General features: G+C 42.1%; 1 protein-coding gene across 2 annotated transcripts in view; it reads right to left on the bottom strand.

Moving 5' to 3' along the window:
* LOC149775592 (properdin-like) overlaps positions 1-20,183 on the bottom strand; it is a 163,460-nt gene that overhangs the window by 98,787 nt on the left and 44,490 nt on the right. For both annotated transcript variants that reach the window (XM_089943704.1, XM_089943705.1), the window contains one exon: positions 18,647-18,764. In XM_089943704.1, the coding sequence (XP_089799830.1) occupies positions 18,647-18,764 (118 nt within the window). The remainder of the gene's footprint in view (positions 1-18,646; positions 18,765-20,183) is intronic.

The following is a 20,183-nucleotide window of genomic DNA, read 5'->3' as shown; positions in this document are numbered from 1 at the left end:
TTCATGCCAGTGATTTTGAAGAGGACATGAGTGAACCAGAATCTGAACCCTCTAAACAAAGTTCACCACCCTTAGTCAACCCTGAAAAGTACTATTCCATTCGAGAGACGGAAAAGCGCTCCTCTAGAAAATTTAGAACCACGGCTTACAACTATACAGTGAAGTTTAAAGATTTCAAGTCCGACGTACCATTGGAGAAAGCAGAAGGGTTTATCACCGAGACGTGGGATTATTTGCTCACCGCACTCAAGCGACAATGTCAACCCAAAGAAGACGATCGCTTGACACTATCCATAGATCACGACAGCTTGAAATCCCCTGTTTGGATCGAGTTTAGCAGACCCGCAGAACTAACCCCTTCCAAAGTCATGGACAAGATTCAACACGTACAACAATCTAATGACCAGTTTGGCATCACCGATGAAAAAGCCACACTGAAAATGGCCCACGTCTCTCCTCCTCAAGGGACTGGACGCAAAAAGGTCTTATTGGTGGACGACCTTCGCAACACCAAAACAAGTCTCGTCCAAATTAACAACCCTCAAGATCAGATGTGTTTAGCCCGAGCCATCGTGGTGGGACAAACCTATGCCAACAAGAACGACACGACAGAATGGAAAAGAGCCTGGAAAACTATTCAACTATCCGACCGAGCCAAACAACGAAACGAAGCAGAACTCCTGTTGCAACAAGCTGGCCTGTCCAAAGACACACCCTGTGGCATTCCTGAGATGCAAAAATTGCAAATTGTCCTAGCTCCATTCTACACCTTGAAAGTGCACCCTCACGAAATGCGCGGACCTCTGTTGTTTCGAGGGAAAGACTTTAAGGATGGAAACTACATTCATGTCTATTATCACGATGACCATTTCGATACCATTACCACTATCACTGGATTCCTGGGATATGTTTATTATTGTGAGAAATGTGACTGTGGCTATAAAAATCGAGAACAACACAAACATTGTGGATGGAAATGCTCAGGATGTTTGGCCTCTCCACCCTGTCTGAGCGAAGGACAAGAAAGAGTACATTGTCCTGCTTGTCTGCGTACGTTTGTCAGCCCTGCCTGTTACCAACAACATCTGAAGACGCAAGGTTCACAGCAGAAATGTGCTTGTCAACTGCTGAGATTGTGCCCTACGTCTGGACAAGGCCTACGTACCAACAGTACCAAGACACACGTATGTTCAGGAAAAAAAAAATGTCACATTTGTCACAACATCGTGGACTTGGAACACGAATGCTACGTGCAAAAATACCAACCCCCACCAGAGAAAGAGGACGGTCACAAGAAGAAAGGCAATTTCATCTTTTTCGATTTCGAATGCATGCAAGAGACCGGCATTCACATTCCTAATTTCTGCGGGGCTCATCGAGCGTGCGAGAAGTGCATTCAGGAACCTATCTTCAGTCATTGCCCTCACTGCAGTAAGATTCCCGGAGGGCGTGAAAAAATCTTTCGAGGACCGAACACGTTAGCCGATTTTGCCCAATGGGTCTTAGACCCCATCGACAAGACGTGGAGCCAAGAGGACATCGAACGTTACGGAGATTGTCATCGTCATGCCACAGTGACGGCTCACAATTTCTCCGGATACGATGGACAGTTTCTTTTGAGATCCTATACGGAACAAGGCACCGAACGTCCTAAAGTCACTTTGAACGGAGCCAAAATCATTTTCCTGCAAGTGGGACAAGTGCAGTTTAAAGATTCGATGAGCTATTTGGCCATGCCTTTGAGTCGAATGCCTAAAACATTTGGAATGACAGAAATGGCTAAAGGGTACTTTCCACACTTTTTCAATACGGAAGCCAATCAACACGCCGTTCTACCCCATTTACCTGAGGCTCACTATTACGACCAGACAACATGCGTACCGAACAACGAGAAGCTTTCTACGCTTGGTACCAGGCTCACGCCTCCGACCCTTTCGACTTTCAGGACGAAATGTTAAAGTATTGTCGTTCCGACGTGGACATTTTACGGCGTTGCTGTAGAAAATTTCGAGAACTGTTCATGGAACACGGAGGGGTCGATCCTTTGAAAGAAGCTTGCATCATTGCCAAAGCGTGTTCCTTAGTGTATCGACAACGATTCATGCCTGAAAACACCGTGGCTGTCATCAGTCCTCAAACGACCGACTATGTCAAACGTCAATACTCGGTCAAAGCCCTACGTTGGTTACATTACTTGTGCGACAAGGAAGACAAGTGGATTCAGCATGCCCGCAACGGAGGGGGTGAAAAGACCATCGGAACGTATTCGGTCGATGGCTGGGACTTAGAAAACCCCAAGATCGTGTACGAGTTTAACGGTTGCTTATTTCACGGATATCCCGTCTGTTACCCTGATCGTAGCACTAAAAACCAGTTTTTAGAACGAACCATGGAAGACTTGTACCATGACACTTGTCAGCGACGCCTAAAGTTGGAACAGGAAGGATACCAAGTGGTGGAAATGTGGGAACACGAATACGATCACCGTATGAAAACCGATCCCGAATTTAAACGCCTCGTGGAAAGTTACCAGTTCATGGACCCGCTGACCCCGAGGGATAGTTTGTACGGAGGAAGGACCAATGCCACCTATTTGCTGTACCAAGCCGACGAAGAGAAAGGAGAAGAAATCAAATACTTGGACGTGTGTTCGCTGTATCCCTACGTGTGCAAATATTGTCGCTTTCCTCCAGGGCACTCGCAATTGTTCACGGAACACATCGACCTGAAAAACATTCGACAATACGAAGGCTTGATCAAGTGTAAAGTTTTGCCTCCCACGGACTTGTACCATCCCGTCTTACCTCACCATTGCCAAGGCAAACTGATGTTTCCATTGTGCCGTACTTGTGCCGAAACGTGCAACCAAGACCAACCTTGTCAGCACACCCAGGAAGAAAGGGCCTTGACGGGGACGTGGGTCAGCGTAGAATTGTTCAAAGCTCTGGACATGGGATACCAACTATTAGAAGTGTATGTAATTTGCCACTTTCCCAAGACACAACAATACCACAAGGGTGACCCCAGTCAGAAAGGCATTTTCGCAGACTACGTGGATGCCTTTTTGAAACTGAAGCAAGAAGCCAGCGGCTATCCTTCCTGGTGTCACACTCCCGAAGACCAAATAAAATTCAAAGAGAAATACTATGAACAAGAAGGTATCTCTTTAGACCACATCCAGAAAAACGAAGGCAGGCGATCGTTTGCCAAAGTGATGTTAAATTGCTTGTGGGGTAAAATGGCACAACGACCGTGTTTACCCAAGACGGAATATTTGACAGAACCTTCCCGCTACTTTCAGATGATTCACGACAAAACCAAATACATGAAACACGTGGACGTCGTTCGCGAGGATTTGATCTTGGTCAATTACGAAGAAGATCTGGACTTTGTACAAGACGACCCTTTGGAAATGTCATCATTGCGGCTTACGTGACAGCTCATGCTCGCTTAAAATTCTACGAAGCTTTAGAACTGTTAGGGGAACGTGTCCTGTACTTTGACACGGACAGTTGCATTTACATCCATCACCCAAGTCAACAGCACCCTGACATCGAAGGAGACCGTTTAGGAGCCTGGACAGACGAACATCCCGACGACAAGATTCTAAGTTTCGTCAGTGGCGGTCCAAAAAATTACGGCTACGAATACCGGGACCCACAAGGAGAAGTGCACACGACGTGTAAAGTGAAAGGATTGACTCTGAATTATCGTACCAGTCGAGTGGTGAACTTTGGGGTATTGAAAGAAGCCTTGCAATCGGGAGAAGATGGACACTTTAAAGTGACCACTCGCCAACTGAACAAGATTGTACGTTTACCCACTCACCACATCGTCAGTCGACCCTTGGAAAAAGTCTATCAAATCGTGTACCAGAAGCGAGTGCGACTTTCCAATCATTTCACCTTACTGTATGGACACGTCGGTATTGGTCTGTATATAAAAAGGAACCCCTAGGCAAGATCGATAGTTCATTGTGACTACCAAGACCAAGTGAACAAGATGAATACTTTCAGAGAAACACAAAACAAGTTTAGAAATGCACAATTCAAGTGTGGGGCTTCTGAAGTGGAATGCAATTGTGAGCCTTGCGATTTTTCAACCTGTGTTAGTGACAGTACCAGAAGAACCCGTCACCCAGGACAGGACTGTCGTGGACAGGCCTGAAAGACCCTTTCGGGAGGATACTTATGTGACCTTACCCCCTATAGAACTGGTCAGAACTTTACCCAAAACATGTTGTACAGACACTTGTGTTTATTCCACGTTAATGGGTATCATGTGCCTTTTCTGGTTGTACTTAAGCCTTTGGCTTTTATGTATTTTTTGTCTTTCGTATTCATGTTTAAAACATTCAATAAACGTGTTCTGAAAAAAGTATATAAACTCTCGTCTTGTTTGTTTTTGTGTCACAAGTGACATTCCAGACACTATGGCTACCTCTGCTGTCTCTGCTCCCTCTTCCTCTACTGTCAAAGTCATCGACGAACACTTAGATCGTGCCAGTTGGGAGGCTTTGTATCTTCGCCGTCCCTTTAACATGCTCATTGCAGGACCTAGCGGTTCAGGCAAAACCGAATTCGTCAAACGTTTGATCGAACATAAACATCATTTGATCGATCGGCCACCTCAGCGGATCGTGTGGTGTTACAAAGAGTGGCAATCGGCGTACAGCCTCTTGCGAGAAAGTCAAGGCGATTCCATCGTGTTTGTGGAAGGCATTCCTAAAGAAGACGACGGCATCGTCTCTGACTCCCGTCAAACCCATTTGGTCATTTTTGACGACATGTTAGGAGAAGACGAAGAAGAAATTAAACTGTGGTTCACGCGCAAAGGGCATCACCGTAATGCCAGTGTCGTTTACATCACCCAAAATTTGTTTCAACAAAGTAAAGCCCATCGCACCATCAGTCTCAATGCACATTACGTGGTCTTGTTTAAAAGCCCTCGAGATAAATCGCAAGTGCAAGTCTTAGCCAAACAGTTAGGGACACCTTGGCTGACTCAGGCGTACGACGATGCCACTCAAACTCCACACGTCTATTTACTCGTCGATTTGAAACCTACGACCCCCGAGGATTTGCGATTTCGTACCCACTTGTTTCATCACTGGGGCCAAGACGGAGGGCCTGTCCTGTACACGTCTCCGTCCTCGACTTAATTTCACTCCACAAAAAATTCTATAAAAACCTCAGACCCTTTTCGTCTGTCTCACACACATTTTGAACATGACGTCCCTTCAGTCCCATCTTCCCGTCAAATTGATTCGTGCCTTGTATGGCATCAGTCGAGAAAAAAATCCACAAACACGAGCTCGTGTCTTAGAAGCTAGTCTCAAAGAAGTCTTACGATGGTTCACGGTGACGGCACGTCAATTACTCCAAGGAATCATTCAGATTCCTCATCAAACCAAACGCTTTTTTGATCGAAACAAAGTCGCTTTGACCCAACTGGCCGATCCCCGCATCGACACTCAAACCAAAAAACAAATCATTTTGAAACCTGGAGGGAGCGGTACTCTAGGAGGGGTCATCATTCGCTCTCTCTTAAGATGGGATCCTAATGCCCCCAAACTTCTCCCCAAGAGAAAAGTCAAACGAAGCTCCAAGAAGAAGAAGAAAAAGACCAGGTCCCCAAGGAGAACTTCTCCAGTGGCGGGACCCTCCTCTTACCAGACACCACCCCGGAAAAAGAAAACAAGCCCCCAGAAAAAGAAAAGTCCACAGAAGAAAACTAGTCGCAAGAGAGGCACTTCGGTCAGGACGCAACTTTACACTCGCAAACCACGACCTGCCACGGCGGTGACCGTGCCTCCGGCAGCCTCAAGTTCATCCACTTCTCCGTTGATGACACCCAGAACTGAAGAGTACTTGGAGACGTTGATCACACCAAGAACCTCTCCGTTGATGACCCCAAGAAGAACTTCCCCAGTGGCAGGACCCTCCAATTTAGTGGCAGTGGCTGCTGCTCACAAAGTACCTTCTCCCAAAATCAAAGTCCAAGAAAGATCGGGCATGTTACAAAGTTTACTGGATTTGTCCAAACAAGAACTGGCTCGATTTAGTCCGTTACGTACCCCTGCACGACGTGTCATGCCTGTCCTGAAGTTGATACGACGTAAAGACAATCAGTGGCGACGCGTTCCAGTATAAAAAAGGTGTGTGACCAAGTAGGGTATCAGTGTTTTTTGCTGCTCCTGAAGACTCAAAGATGTCACCCTCCAGAAAACCCCAAGGAAAGAAAAGGAAAGGACTACCACCACGTTTAGTCAAACATGGGGGACATGTTATCTGTCCTGTCCAAAGCTTCTCCACCTCTACGAAAAAAAACTCATTCAATCGGCCTCCAAAGAGGTCATCGATACCGTGTGCAAATGTTGTTTGAACGTCTTGAAAGGCACGATCCCTTTGTCCAAACACCAGAAACAATGCTTAAGCAAACATCGTCACGTTCTTCGCCAAATGGTTCAAAAGAAAATTCCCATTCGTCAAAAGAAGAAGATGTTGGTCCAACGTGGAGGCATTTTACACCTCTTGTTAGGTCCCTTACTAAAAGGAGTCTTGGGAACCATGTTGGGAGGACTGGTGGGAGCAAGATAAAAAGGCCATCGGAAGTCCCAAGATCTCAGAATCGACCCCTGACAACCCCATGGAAGGACGAAAACTAGCTTTAGTGCCTTACAACCGATGGATGGAATACCATCGTTGGCAAGGACAACGCACCCCGCATTTACCTCCCAATCCCAATTTGAGCGAGATGTCCCAGTTACAACACGAATTGCAGTCCTTGATGGATCGCCACGATTTGTCCGAAACAGAAAAATCGCAAAAGTACGGTCAACTCTTGCAACGACTGCAACTCTTTCACCAGAAAGCTTTAGACGAAACAGCTCTACCCACTCTGAAAGATTTTTAGACCTTGACGAAAAGTCCAGCACCATCACCAGTACCAGTACCACCACTACCAGTGACCAAGACAGAAAAAGGAGAAGAAGAAGAAGAAGGGTTTCAAACTCCACCAGAAAAAGTACGCAAGTTAACAACACCACCTACCTCCAGAATTGGATGGATGAAAAAGATGATGGCCACCCCTTCTTCATCACAAGAGAAAAAGAAAGTGAAGACAGAAGTGAAGACAGAAGTGAAACAAGAACCGATATCCCCCGCTAAGACATCCTCCGCTTCAACACATATTGCCGGTCGCACACGCAAAGCATTGCAATTCAAGAAAATACCCCAAGAGACAAAGAGTATCATCCTCCAAGAGTGGGTGCCTTATTAACACACAAACACAAAAAAATGGAGAAGGTGTTAGCCAGCATTTACTACGATCCCTCGCATCCTGCAGGTTACGCACGAGTTCAAAAATTGTATCGTGCTGCCAAAACTCGACTTAAAAGTCTCCGTTTACCTCAAGTGCAACGATGGTTACAAGAACAAGCTACCTACACTTTACACAAACCCATTCGACGCAAGTTTGCCAGAAGTCGCACCCGAGTGGAAGGCATCGATCATCAATGGCAAGCCGATTTAGCCGATGTCTCTCATTTGGCCAGCTACAATCGTGGCTACAAATATTTGTTTTGTGTCATCGACGTCTTTTCCAAATTTGCCTGGGTCGTACCCTTGACTTCCAAATCGAGCAGCGAGTTAGTGCGAGCCCTGCAACGAGTGTTGAAACAAAGCGGTCGTCACCCGCTTCGATGGCAAACGGACAAAGGTACCGAATTTCTGAACCAAGCTTTCCAAAAAGAATTAAAGAAACGTGACATTCATTTTTTTACCACCGAGAATCCTGAAACCACAGCCAGCATCGTGGAACGTTTTCAACGCACTTTGAAAGAACGCATGTGGGAATATTTTACGCATCACCACACTCTGAAGTACATCGACATCTTACCGCACCTGGTGCAAGCGTACAACCAATCTTACCATCGAAGCATCGGACGTGCCCCGCAAGAAGTGACTCCCGAGAACGAAGTGTTGGTGTTTGAGCGCCTGTTTGGTACGTCCCCGACGAGGGCTGTCCCCAAGAAAAGTGGAGAGTTGGCCGTAGGAGATTGGGTGCGCATTGGCAAAACCAAACGCACTTTCGACAAAGGTTACTTACCTAACTGGACGACCGAATTGTTTCGTGTCACTGGACGAGTGCATGGTCGTCATCCTGCCGTCTATAATTTGGAAGACATGAACGGAGAAGTGCTCAAAGGAACGTTTTATTTGCCCGAGTTACAACGTGTCACCAAAAAAGAAGACGACGTGTACGACATCGAAAGCATTCTCGAACGCAGAACCCGTAAAGTAGGCAAACGACGTGTCAAAGAAGTCAAAGTACGTTGGAAAGGATATCCACCCAGTTTTGATTCTTGGATCGACGCTTCGCAAGTCATCGACTATAAAAAGAAGTGACCATCATGCCCTTTCACACAGACGCAGCTACGTCGACCACTCCTTCACCCAGTTCTTCTGTGCAAGATTTACAAAAACAACCCTTGTGGGTGTGGTGCGGAGAACGTGTGCCTAAAACGCAAATCGTCTTTTTCTGCCAAATCTTCGTGGTGTATTGTGTCATCGGGGCAGCCATTGCCAATTTGAGTTTGCAACAAGGAGACAAACAAATGTGGACCATTTTATTGAGCAGTTGCATCGGTTACCTGCTTCCCAATCCCTCCCTGAAATTCTCCTCGAACGGGATCCACGGGAACCTTGTGTCCAGTGCCAGTGTCAGTCACCACTCCAATAACAACAACAACAACAACCCCATTTTAGGCGGAGACACGCCTCTGACGTCCAGTAACCCCTTGGACAGCCACAGAACTCTGGAATTATGAGTCACCAAAACCAATTTTACTTAACCTTACCCAGTGACAGTTCCATGGAGGTGTTTCCCCACAACACGTTGTGCTGTTACACGGCCAAATTACCTCAGGCCATCCCATTAGATCACGAAGCCCATTGGGAAGTGGCTTTGGTAGAAATGATTCACCCTACACAAATCCAAAACATCACTGAAAAGCAAAACACTTTTGAGGTCGAAATCTTGAACCAACAATTGCAAGAAACCATGAATGACATCGGGTTTTCAGAGGACATAATACCAGCCAACAATTCACCCTTCAATATCTACACCTTGAAAATTCCGTCAGGGTTTTATTTTAGTGCCCAACATTTGGTGGACACCATTGCTTCCAGGTTCGACTTAGCCTTTGGCAAAGCCCTGAACAGAATAAAAAAAAGTGTCACCCTGGAGTACCATAAAGTGTCTCGTCGCTTACTGATGAAATTTCAGGATACCCAAACGTTGTCCATCAGTTTTAATCGTGACTTGTTTGATATTTTAGGTGGAGACACAAAAATGGCTCCAAATTTTAAACCGAAGATCAACAGCAATACGGAATTTTACAAGTTTTTTCGATTCCCTTTAGAACTGAACCAATGACTGAATTTGATCTTTGTGTATTCCGATGTGGTGGAGTACAACGTGGTGGGACACACCTCTGTGCCGTTACTGCGTGTCATTCCTTTCAAAGTGGATAGTGCCACGACCAGTGACCAGGAAGGTGGGAACACTTATCATGTCCACCGCGAATTTGTAAATCCTCACTATTTGCCTGTCAGCAAGTCTTATTTGGACACGGTCAACATTGCTATAAAAGGAGATCTGGGACAAAATATTCCATTCACCAAAGGAAAAGTCACGGTGAAACTCCATTTTCGAAAACGGTTCTCTCACGACTCGGAAGTCATGTATCCAGTGTACCGAGGGGTTGCTCGACAGCGAGGACACGGTTTAGGAGATATGTTAAAATCGGCTTTTCGTTCGGTGGCCCCAGTCTTGAAACCGATGGTGACACGCGGATTGCACGCCTTGAAAGATGCGGCACTGACGCAAGGCAAAGAATTTCTCCAAAATGTCATCATCGACAAACAAAACCCTAAAGAAGCCTTCATGAGGGCAGGCAAAAATGTCTTGTTGCAAATGGGCAAAGACCTTTTGGACCGACGCGAAACACCTATAAATGCCCTGCACGCTACCGAGCCAGGCATTCAGCAAGGACAAGGCAGAAAGAGACGACGAAGAAAACACCCTTTCACCAGACTTCACACTTCTAAAGCGAAAAAGGCAAAGAAAAGAAGAACCGTTCGAGACTTAGACGTTTTCGATTATTGAGACACAGCAACAAAAAAATAATGCACCGAGAGTCTTGCGCTTGTTCCAAGTCGGAACTGGATCTCTTTGCCATGCCACCCACCATGATGACCATGCAAGAATCCCAATGGGTAGAATTTCACCCCGTCTCCTCACTGGCCGATTCCGCTCCCATCGAGTTTGAAATCAAAGGACAGCCCGAAGATTACATCGATCTGAATAGCAGTTACTTGTACCTGAAGGTCAAAGTTGTAGATAAGACAGGAGGTGATATAGACACTGAGCGAGTAGCTCCCGTCAACAATTTCATGCATTCCTTGTTTAGCGGAGTGGACTTGTACTTGAATAACAAACTAGTTAGTAGCAGCATGGAAACATACCCTTACCGTGCCTACCTGGAAAATCTCTTGACGTACGGAATAGACGCCAAGAACACTCATCTCAATGCCTGTGTGGTATGGGAAGCTGACGATGCAGGCCAGTTTGAAGAATTCGAAATTGATACAAAGAAACAACACAATGCGGGATTTGTAGAACGAAGAGGCAGAATCAAAGATGGAAAGAGTTTAGAACTGATGGATCGTTTGCATTTGGACATGTGGTTGCAAGAAAAGTATTTGCTGAACCGGGTGGATGTTCGCCTGAGACTGAATCGTAGCAGCAGCGCTTTCCATTTAATAGCTGGTGCTGACGATTACAAAACCAAAATCCAAGAAGCCAGACTCTACGTACGCCGTGTGGAAGTGTTACCTAAAGTGGGAAACGACATCAGTCAGACGTTGAGCAGAACGACCGCCAAGTATCCCATACGACGCGTGAAAGTGAAAACCTTCACCATTCCCAAGGGACAGCGATCCATGATCGAAGATCATCTGTTCCAAGGACAGTTACCCAAACGTTTGATCGTTGGTATCGTCGAGAATACAGCCTTCAACGGAGCTGCCGATAACAATCCTTTCTACTTTCAACACTTTGGCGTGTCCAAGATCGAAGTCAGTCGCGATGGCAAAAGCTTGTGTACCCGACCTTTCGAACCCTACTTTGACAAGAAGAATTACTTGAGGTCGTACTTGTCCTTGTACGAAGCTACCGGACAGTTAGGAACCAACACCAGTCATGGCATATGGTACGAAGATTATGCAGGAGGCTGTGCTTTGTGGGCTTTCGATTTCATTCCAGACCAAGGCAGCGACGAGGGACATTTCCACCCTATAAAATCCGGCCAGATTCGAGTGGAAATTCAGTTTGCAAAACGAGTCCCTGATGAAACGGTGAACGTCATCCTGTATGCAGAATTCGATAATACGATAGAAATCAACAGTTTGAGAGAAGTCATTCTAGATTATTAGAAGCCATGGAAGACTGTTATCCCTCTTTACCTAGTGAAGAAACTTTAGACATGGAATGTGAGGAGACTGTGAAAGAACAAGAAGTGATCATGATGAAGTCAAGATGGCCAGAACAAGAAGCCCATTTAGTCTCCTGTTTTGTCAAACACTTGGTCGAAAAAATGACGGAATTGATCAAGAAAAATTGCTATGGATGTCAAAACGATCATCCCAGTCAAATTCAACACGATAAATGCCTGATGCTGAGTCAAGAAGAAAAATTGGACGAGTATCCGGACGAAGCTTGGAGTCTCATCTCGGACGAAGTCGTGTTACAACAGTGGTATAAAGACTTGTGTGAACATTCTTGTCCGCCATTAACCACTCAAGAGATCCATCGTATCGAAGCTCTCCTGAATCAGAGTGAGGAGACGAAACGAAGAAACGGTTATTTGTCAGACATTTTCAAGCAAAAAGTCAGGATCGAATTGATGACATATTATTACCTGTGAAGAAGAAAACACACAAATCAATGGATACCTGGGAACTTTATTACCTTTTGAACCACAGTTCGTATACGGCTTCTTGGAATCCTGTCGTCTGTGCTAAAGATGAACTCCCTCATCGCAAACCTCAAGACCATCAAGCTTATGTCATCAACACGGATGACAGTCATCTCCCAGGAACCCACTGGGTAGCCGTCTACGTTCCTCAAGAGGGATGTGTGGAATATTTCGATTCGTATGGATTGCCCCCATTGGAAGACGATATCATTGACTTTATGAGAAGAAATGCTCAGACCACCCGATTCAATAATGTGAAATTACAAGGCACAGATTCCTTGGTGTGCGGACAGTACTGTGTGTATTTTCTGCATCATCGCAGCCTGGGCTATTCCTTAGAACATTTAGTGACTCATTTTGATCCTCGTTCTTCTTCAAGAAACGATGTGAAAGTAGATCGATGGTTTTGTGACCATTATGCTTATCTTTTGTCTCAAGCTAGTGTCCATCAATGGCCTAATGACTTCCAACAGTGGAAATCACATTTTCATTCACAACGTTGTCAGCCCTGTTTAAAGTAGAGTGTGAATTGAAAAAAAATGTTTGTCATTTGAAAAAAAAATGTTTGATGTTATATGGTTGGATTATTGTTAAAAAATGTTAGAGTTGTTGGTTAGTGTTAAGTGATCTTGAATAAAAAATGTTGTGTTTTGAAAAAAAATGCCTTTGTGGTTTGTTTGGCTATAAGAATGTTGATTCATGCTCTTTGACTTCTCTCTATCCCTCCCATAACACTATTTGAACGTTGCGGCTCGAAAAAACCGTGGAGGGATGTTTTCCTTCACGACCGCGCTTTGACTTTAAGAACCGGGGTAGTTTCCAGTCAAACCATCCATTGTCGACTCATCCTCCTACGAAGATGTGCTCCAAACTAGCTAAGCTAAACGAAGCCTACGTGAATTTGCACAGGGTCAGACACAGTCTGATACCGAAGCCAGAAGAGATAGAGAATGTGAGAATGCTAAAAGTCACTGAAGACCTGATAGAAGAGCTCTTCAGAGAATAAGTGAACAGGGAGAAAGAAGAATGGACAGAGAAGTACAGACTTCAGAGACAGCAGCAACAGCAACAACAACAACAGCAGCAGCAGCAGCAGCAGCAGCAGGAACCTGAACCTGAGAGAGGCTTTGTCGATTGTCGTATCGACACCAAAGAGTTCTTCTTCTCTTTCCGAAGAAGCAGACCTATCGTCAGAAAGTCTATCCTCAGAGGACGTCGCATTCTTAGAAACTAAAAGATTGCCATAGCAAACAAAAAAACAAAAAAAAAACAGCCCTTTTCAGGGCTACCCCAATACTCTAGAAAAGAAATAACAATCGATTTGCCAATGTGTGTAGGTAGAGTAGTGTGAATATAAACACTAACTCTTTTTTATAGTGAGAGAGTATGTGTTTGTGTATAGGACTGTGTGTTTGTAAGTGCTCACGTACGTTGGTGTGGATAGTAGATTAAGATCATGTTTTTGGCTGTTTGAGGTGTGGGGAGAGTAGATTTGGGGGTTTGATTGGATTGCTTTGCGTATGTGGATAGTATATTGAAGTGATTAATGAAATTTTTTTTAGAATAGTAATGGGTAGTATAAAAAAGTGAGTGAGTGTTTCTTTTAGGTCCGCGCGTTGTTTTGGTTATGATCTAGGTAAGATCAATTTTGTTTTAGGGGGATGTTTTCCATCACGTCCGCGCTTTCAGTATAAATTGAAACTCGCTGGGTAGTCTAGCTACCCTTGTTGATTGATGAAGAGAATGAATACCAGAATTGTAAAGCTTCTAGAACTCCAGATCCACCTGGAATATGCCAGGCGCCTGTTGAACGATCTGGCCGCGGAGGCCATTGTCGAAGAGGGAAGGATGAGAGAGGAGGAGGAAAGAAGAAAAAAAGAAGAGGAGGAAAAGGAGAGAAGAAATTTCAGAATCCCAGAGACAGAAAATTGGGATTCTGATGCCACATATCCCGCCTCTGCTCTCCCCCAAAAAAGAGTGAAAAGAGACTGGGGAAGAAGATGTGTGTGTGGCGCCAGGCCAGGAAGGTGCCAGCATTAGATAGGTGCATCTGGAGTTAAAAACCAACAGCCCTTTTCAGGGCTACCCAATTCTCTAGGAAAGAAATAACAATCGATTTGCCAATGTGTGTAGGTAGAGTAGTGTGAATATAAACACTGACTCTTTTTTCATAGTGTGAGGGTATGTGTTTGTGTGTTTGTGTTTGTGTTTGTAACCGCTCACGTACGATTGTGTGAATAGTAGATTATGGGTTTGTTTATTGTTTCTTAGCGTATGTGTTTGTGTGTTTGTGTTTGTAACCGCTCACGTACGATTGTGTGGATAGTAGATTATTGGTTTGTTTATTGTTTCTTAGCGTATGTGGAGAGTATAGTTTGGGTTTTGTAACCGCTTACGTACGATTGTGTGGATAGTAGATTATGGATTTGTTTATTGTTTCTTAGCGTATGTGTTTGTGTTTGTAACCGCTCACGTACGATTGTGTGAATAGTAGATTATGGGTTTGTTTATTGTTTCTTAGCGTATGTGGAGAGTATAGTTTGGGTTTTGTAACCGCTCACGTACGATTGTGTGGATAGTAGATTATGGATTTAGTTTTAATGATTTGCGTGTGTAAATAGTAGATTTGGGGCTTGTTAAATGTTGCTTCACTTATGTGGATAGTATATTATATGAAATGAGAAAAGTAGGGGATGTTTTCCTTCACGTTCGCGCTTTCGCTATAAGAACCCACAAGGTTTGATGTTCAAACCATTCTACAAAGAATAAAAAAGAAGATGGAAGTGTCCCAACTGTTCAATGATTTAAGGCATGTTTATTTTTGGATGGTGGATGGTGAATATGGAGTTGAAAGGATTGAAAGAGATTGGAGGTTAAGAACCAGTGTGCACTATGTGAACGAACTAAAATTAGCCAGGGAGATGATAGAAGGAATAATTGAAGAAGAAGTGAAGAGACTGAGAGGGCTAAAAAATCCCCCTTATGTCAGAGTGGGAACATTAAAAGAGACCCTGGAGAAGGTAGAAGAAGTAAGAAGGTTTTTGTAAGAGATAGAAAAAAGGTCAGAGTGGCCCTTTGTCAAAAGGAGTGTTGAAAGATTGAAAAAGGGGAAGAAAAGATGAGAAAGGTGATAGATGAAGAAGTGGAGAAAATAAAGGACAGGTGGGCAAAAGATAGAAAAGAAGAAGAAAATAGAAAGAAAAAGGAAGAACTAGAGAAACTGAACGCTAACTGGATAAAAATCCAACAGAAGTTATGAGCCATGGATCACCCGGACTGGATACCGGAAACAGAAAAGAAGAAGAAAGGAATGATGGCAAAAGTTAGAAGATGGCTACAGAAGTGGAGGAAATAAAAGAAGAAGATGATGATGAAACCAAAGGCCCTTTTCAGGGCCACCCACATTTCTCGAAAAGAGATTGACTTTCCATTGCCTACTCCTTTTTAAAAAAATTTTTTTTTTAAAAAAAAAAAATCCCATGTTCAATTCCCCTCGTCCCTATACAGGCCCAAACTCTATTCCCCATGTTCAATTCCCCTTGTCCCTAGACAAGCCCAAACTCTATTCCCCATGTTAAATTCCCATTGCCCCTAGAGTGACCCAGCAATATCTCCCATGTTAAATTTCCATTGTTCGAATGCCTTTGTCCCTAGAATGTCCCTAGCATGGATATTTCCTTTCTCCAATGTTAAATTCCCTTGTCGCCAGAGTGACCCAGAGTTTTTTGCCCATGTTAAATTTCCCTTGTCGCTAGAGTGACCCAGGGTGGTTAATGTTAAATTTCCGTTGTCGCCAGAGTGACCCAAGGGTGTTTTTAATGATAATTCCCATTGTCGCTAGGGTGACCCCATTCACTACTTGTGAGTAATGAAATGAAACGCAGAGCTATTGCAAAACAGATAACATATTCAAAAATAATAGAAATATTGTGGAAAACATTTAATGATCGATAAATGAGCTGGTAAGTTTCTGATGCGTGATGTTGTCATTGATACTCTGGCCCCATTAATTAGCATATGTATTAAAACTGACAGCTTAAACAGAGACAACAACGAATCAATGCGCAATGTATGGCCTGAAAGTTGTATGCATTGTTTCATTGTATATTTGTCATCTAAATCTGGCATTCTGGAAATATGGCTAATTTGGTTACATTCAAACAGAGTTTCACTATGCAGCGCAACGCGCACATCAAACTGGACAGAAGGGAAGATAAGAAAGAAACACAAAATGCGATTACACTTAAATAATTGTATACTTGACGCGTTTTAGTTGCTGTATTTGTATAGGACTGAGAACAAATATCCTTCATAAAACCATGACCTTTCTGACATTCAATACTAACCAATGAGCTACCGCGGTTCAGTATCGTAACTGAATTTAAATTTTCGTGGAAAAGACAGTTATTCAGAATGATACCGAGTTGAAAGTGCTTTAATTCTTTAGGGACAGTAAACAAAACGTAAAAGTATAATAAATTATACTAATATTTGTATTAATAGTTTTGTTTCAAAGCATGCAATCCATTGTAAAAGGTTTATATGTAGTTTAAATTAAAACTATTGTATGTGAGCTTAATATTCCGTGCAGCCCCAAAGAAAAGGTTCCTATAGGGTGTGTAAGTGCATTTATTTTGTTTTATAGTGATTGAATATTGAATTAATATCAGTAATTATTAGGACAGAGCCTGTCCTATTGCAAGTCGTAATGCTAAATTTATATTTGGTCAAATAGATAGAGACATAAACATACTAGCCTTTTATATTTCTATACTTCTCGCTATTTCAGAATGTCCTCCTTCTCTCTCTCTCTCTCTCTCTCTCTCTCTCTCTCTCTCTCTCTCTCTCTCTCTCAGGAACCGTATGTCTCTCAGTATCTTTCTCCAAATCATACACATTCATAAGTTAAGCGCATGTCTGCTGGATATGTCCAGCTTACCGGGAAATCATCTTTGCCACATTATGCCGACAATAAAACCAACACTGTCACCATAGTCAATCGTAACGTCTATCTTTGAAATCCTGAACAGGGGTTGGTGGAAAGGTAAACGTAAAAACTGCGTTTCCACTGGCTTGCCTATTAATGTTAAGGAAGTGCGTAATGGATGTGCATCATGAAACGTGAAAAATAACGTTTGCTAGCCTATTTTTGCTACTTAATATTTGCAGATATTTTTAAGTGTTCAGCGAAGTCTAAGGAAATTAAATACACACATTACAAATATTATACATGTATCAAAGCTGGTCATTCATTATAACTTTATATCGTTTTTTATTCATGTGGCTAAGTTATTTTCATAAATTTAGACACTTAAATTTCGTACTTGACCTTTGACTGCCGCTAATAGAAGTTCAACTCCTAAGCCAGTTCCACAATTAATATTTCTCTACTCTATGTACATACCGGCATCACTTTCACTTATATTAGAATATTAAAATTTACTGATTGCACATTTGTGTCGGGGTTACAATGACACTTTTAAAATCACAATTTATCACTATATCAACTTTCTGAGTTGTGTTGGTATATATTTGATATTTTTGCATTCCTACATAAGCTACTTGTAAGGCCAAGAGAAATCTATTTTACTGATAGATTTCACTCTTACTTGTGCAGGCAATACAAATAAATTACTTTTGGAGATGTACGAGCGTGAAATGAAAGAAACATATTAAGCACGTTTTCTATGAATTTGACGCTGACAACATGATCATCGTAAGGATGAATGAAATATTTAAACTTCGCAATTACTAATGCTAAGTATAAGGATAATCTACCATGTAGATTAAGTGATATCAACATATGGAAACCTTTCATCTATGCCGTAAAATGTTTTCCTCGTCTGTGACCATGACGTCAAGTAAGTATGGAACAGAGGGCATAAAGAATATTAATTATTTGCCTCATAATTCATGCCAAGCACTACCAGAACGGGTCAAATGGTTTTGAAAATATGTGATAAATGAAACGCTTAGACCAAAACATGAACAAATTGTTGATGCTCTATCCAATACCATTGAAGCCTCCATGGAAATACTATTGCTACGTCTAATTTAAAACAAACATGGACTCTACAACAAACAGTTGTTTTAAATTATACGTAACATGGACTCTACAACAAACAGTTGTTTTAAATTAGACGTAACATGGACTCTACAACAAACAGTTGTTTTAAATTAGACGTAACATGGACTCTACAACAAACAGTTGTTTTAAATTAGACGTAACATGGACTCTACAACAAACAGTTGTTTTAAATTAGACGTAACATGGACTCTGCAACAAACAGTTGTTTTAAATTAGACGTAACATGGACTCTACAACAAACAGTTGTTGACCTGCCCTAAATGGACAGAACTGGAAGATATAAACATGTCTAAATTATCGAAAAACATTTCGGATAGCTGACTAAAGTAGATTTAGATGAAACGATCGCTCTGAGTAATACAACTACTAACTGAAGGTAAGCGAGTGAAAATCCTGCCATAAAAATGTATTTTAAATTTAAATTTTTCTGGCTATTCATTTATTTTCAATACGCTCGCAAAATAATGGAAAGCATGTCGAAGAAATATTAAGCTCGACAAACGCATATAGGTGCTTACCCGCTATAACCCATCATTCTGCAAGCAACCAGGGCTTCCCTTGAACCGAAACTGTCATCACACACTGTTCCCCATATTCCATTATATTTAACTTCAAGACGGCCAGACACAATGCGAGCTACAACAACATTAATAACAACGAAAGTGATAACCCTACTACTATTACTACTACTACTAGTACTACTACTACTACTAATGCTACTACTACTAATAATATTATTATTATTGTCATCATTATTATTAATCATAATAATAATAACAAGAACAATAACAAGAGCAAGAACAAAACGAAAAAGAACAGGAAGAACAATAAAAAAGAACAAGAATGCGAAGAAGTAGTTATGAAAAAAGAGCAATGCCTCTTCTTTTGCTACTGCCGTTACTCCTGCTACAGCACTTCCTCTACGTGTTGTCACTATTATTATAATTGTTGTTGTAATTGTTGTTGTTGTTACTATTATGATTATTATTATTATTATTATTATTATTATTATTATTCGTCCTTGATATAATACAAGTATATCAGCGTACATATTACGAGCATTAACACTAACATACCACTCCAAATTATATGCTATTAACTATCACTATCGAATATTAACTAGTGCGATCTTTACGGAATATTGAATATTAACTGATGCCATTTTTGATATCTTTTAGTTGACAGTTGTAATATAGGTGGATTGATCGCATAAACATAAAATAGGTTCGACCTATGATCAATGTCAAGAATGTTCCTTTGGATGTAAATGACATGTAACGTGAGATATATCTGCCATAATATAGGAAGAAATACGATTGAGATATTTTCATAACTGTATTACTTGTCTGTAAAACAATTTTATTTAACTGTCTGCTAAATGTTGTATCTTTTATCGGCTTAACTATTTGAATTATGTGTGAATTAGGTTCCCATATGTATACAGTTTGAATTATCTACGTACGTGCCTATAATGTATCCACATAACAATACAGATTCAAAACATAATGAATTATATATATATATATATATATATATATATATATATATATATATATATATATATATATATATATATATATATATATATATATTGTTACACGCACACGGGTATTCACTTGACCGAGCGGTTGTCAAACCCAGGCGCGATTCTCGCTAGAAGTCATAAGTTTACCCCAACTTTCCAAAGACTTCCATACAACCTCAGTTGTAAATCAGAAAGCCCGACGTGTCCATTCTATACCTAAATTTTCCTCTAATCAATGCAAGACCACAGATAAACCAAACTGCCAACTATCTATCAACCGTACGTCTGCGTGTTTTGGCTTCATTATGTTTCCGTACCACCAACCGTTCACGCCTTAGAACATATATGAATACTCCTTAACAATGGGAACTATTTTAACTCCGCCACCTTAGGGCAGTCAATGGATGCTTTCCAGGCACATTTCGCCAATATAATTGCACCATATTCGCCCACATGGCGACATAAACGGTGTCTGTCAAGTCCCTTTTTATTTATGCCCTTGTGTAATTTACCGGTTAAATACCGTAAGT

The sequence above is a fragment of the Sinohyriopsis cumingii genome, chromosome 19 (genome assembly GCF_028554795.1).
Source record: "Sinohyriopsis cumingii isolate HCF-2022 chromosome 19, ASM2855479v2, whole genome shotgun sequence".
In the NCBI taxonomy this organism is placed as follows: Eukaryota; Metazoa; Mollusca; class Bivalvia; order Unionida; family Unionidae; genus Sinohyriopsis; species Sinohyriopsis cumingii.
This window is presented reverse-complemented; position numbering and strand designations above follow the sequence as displayed.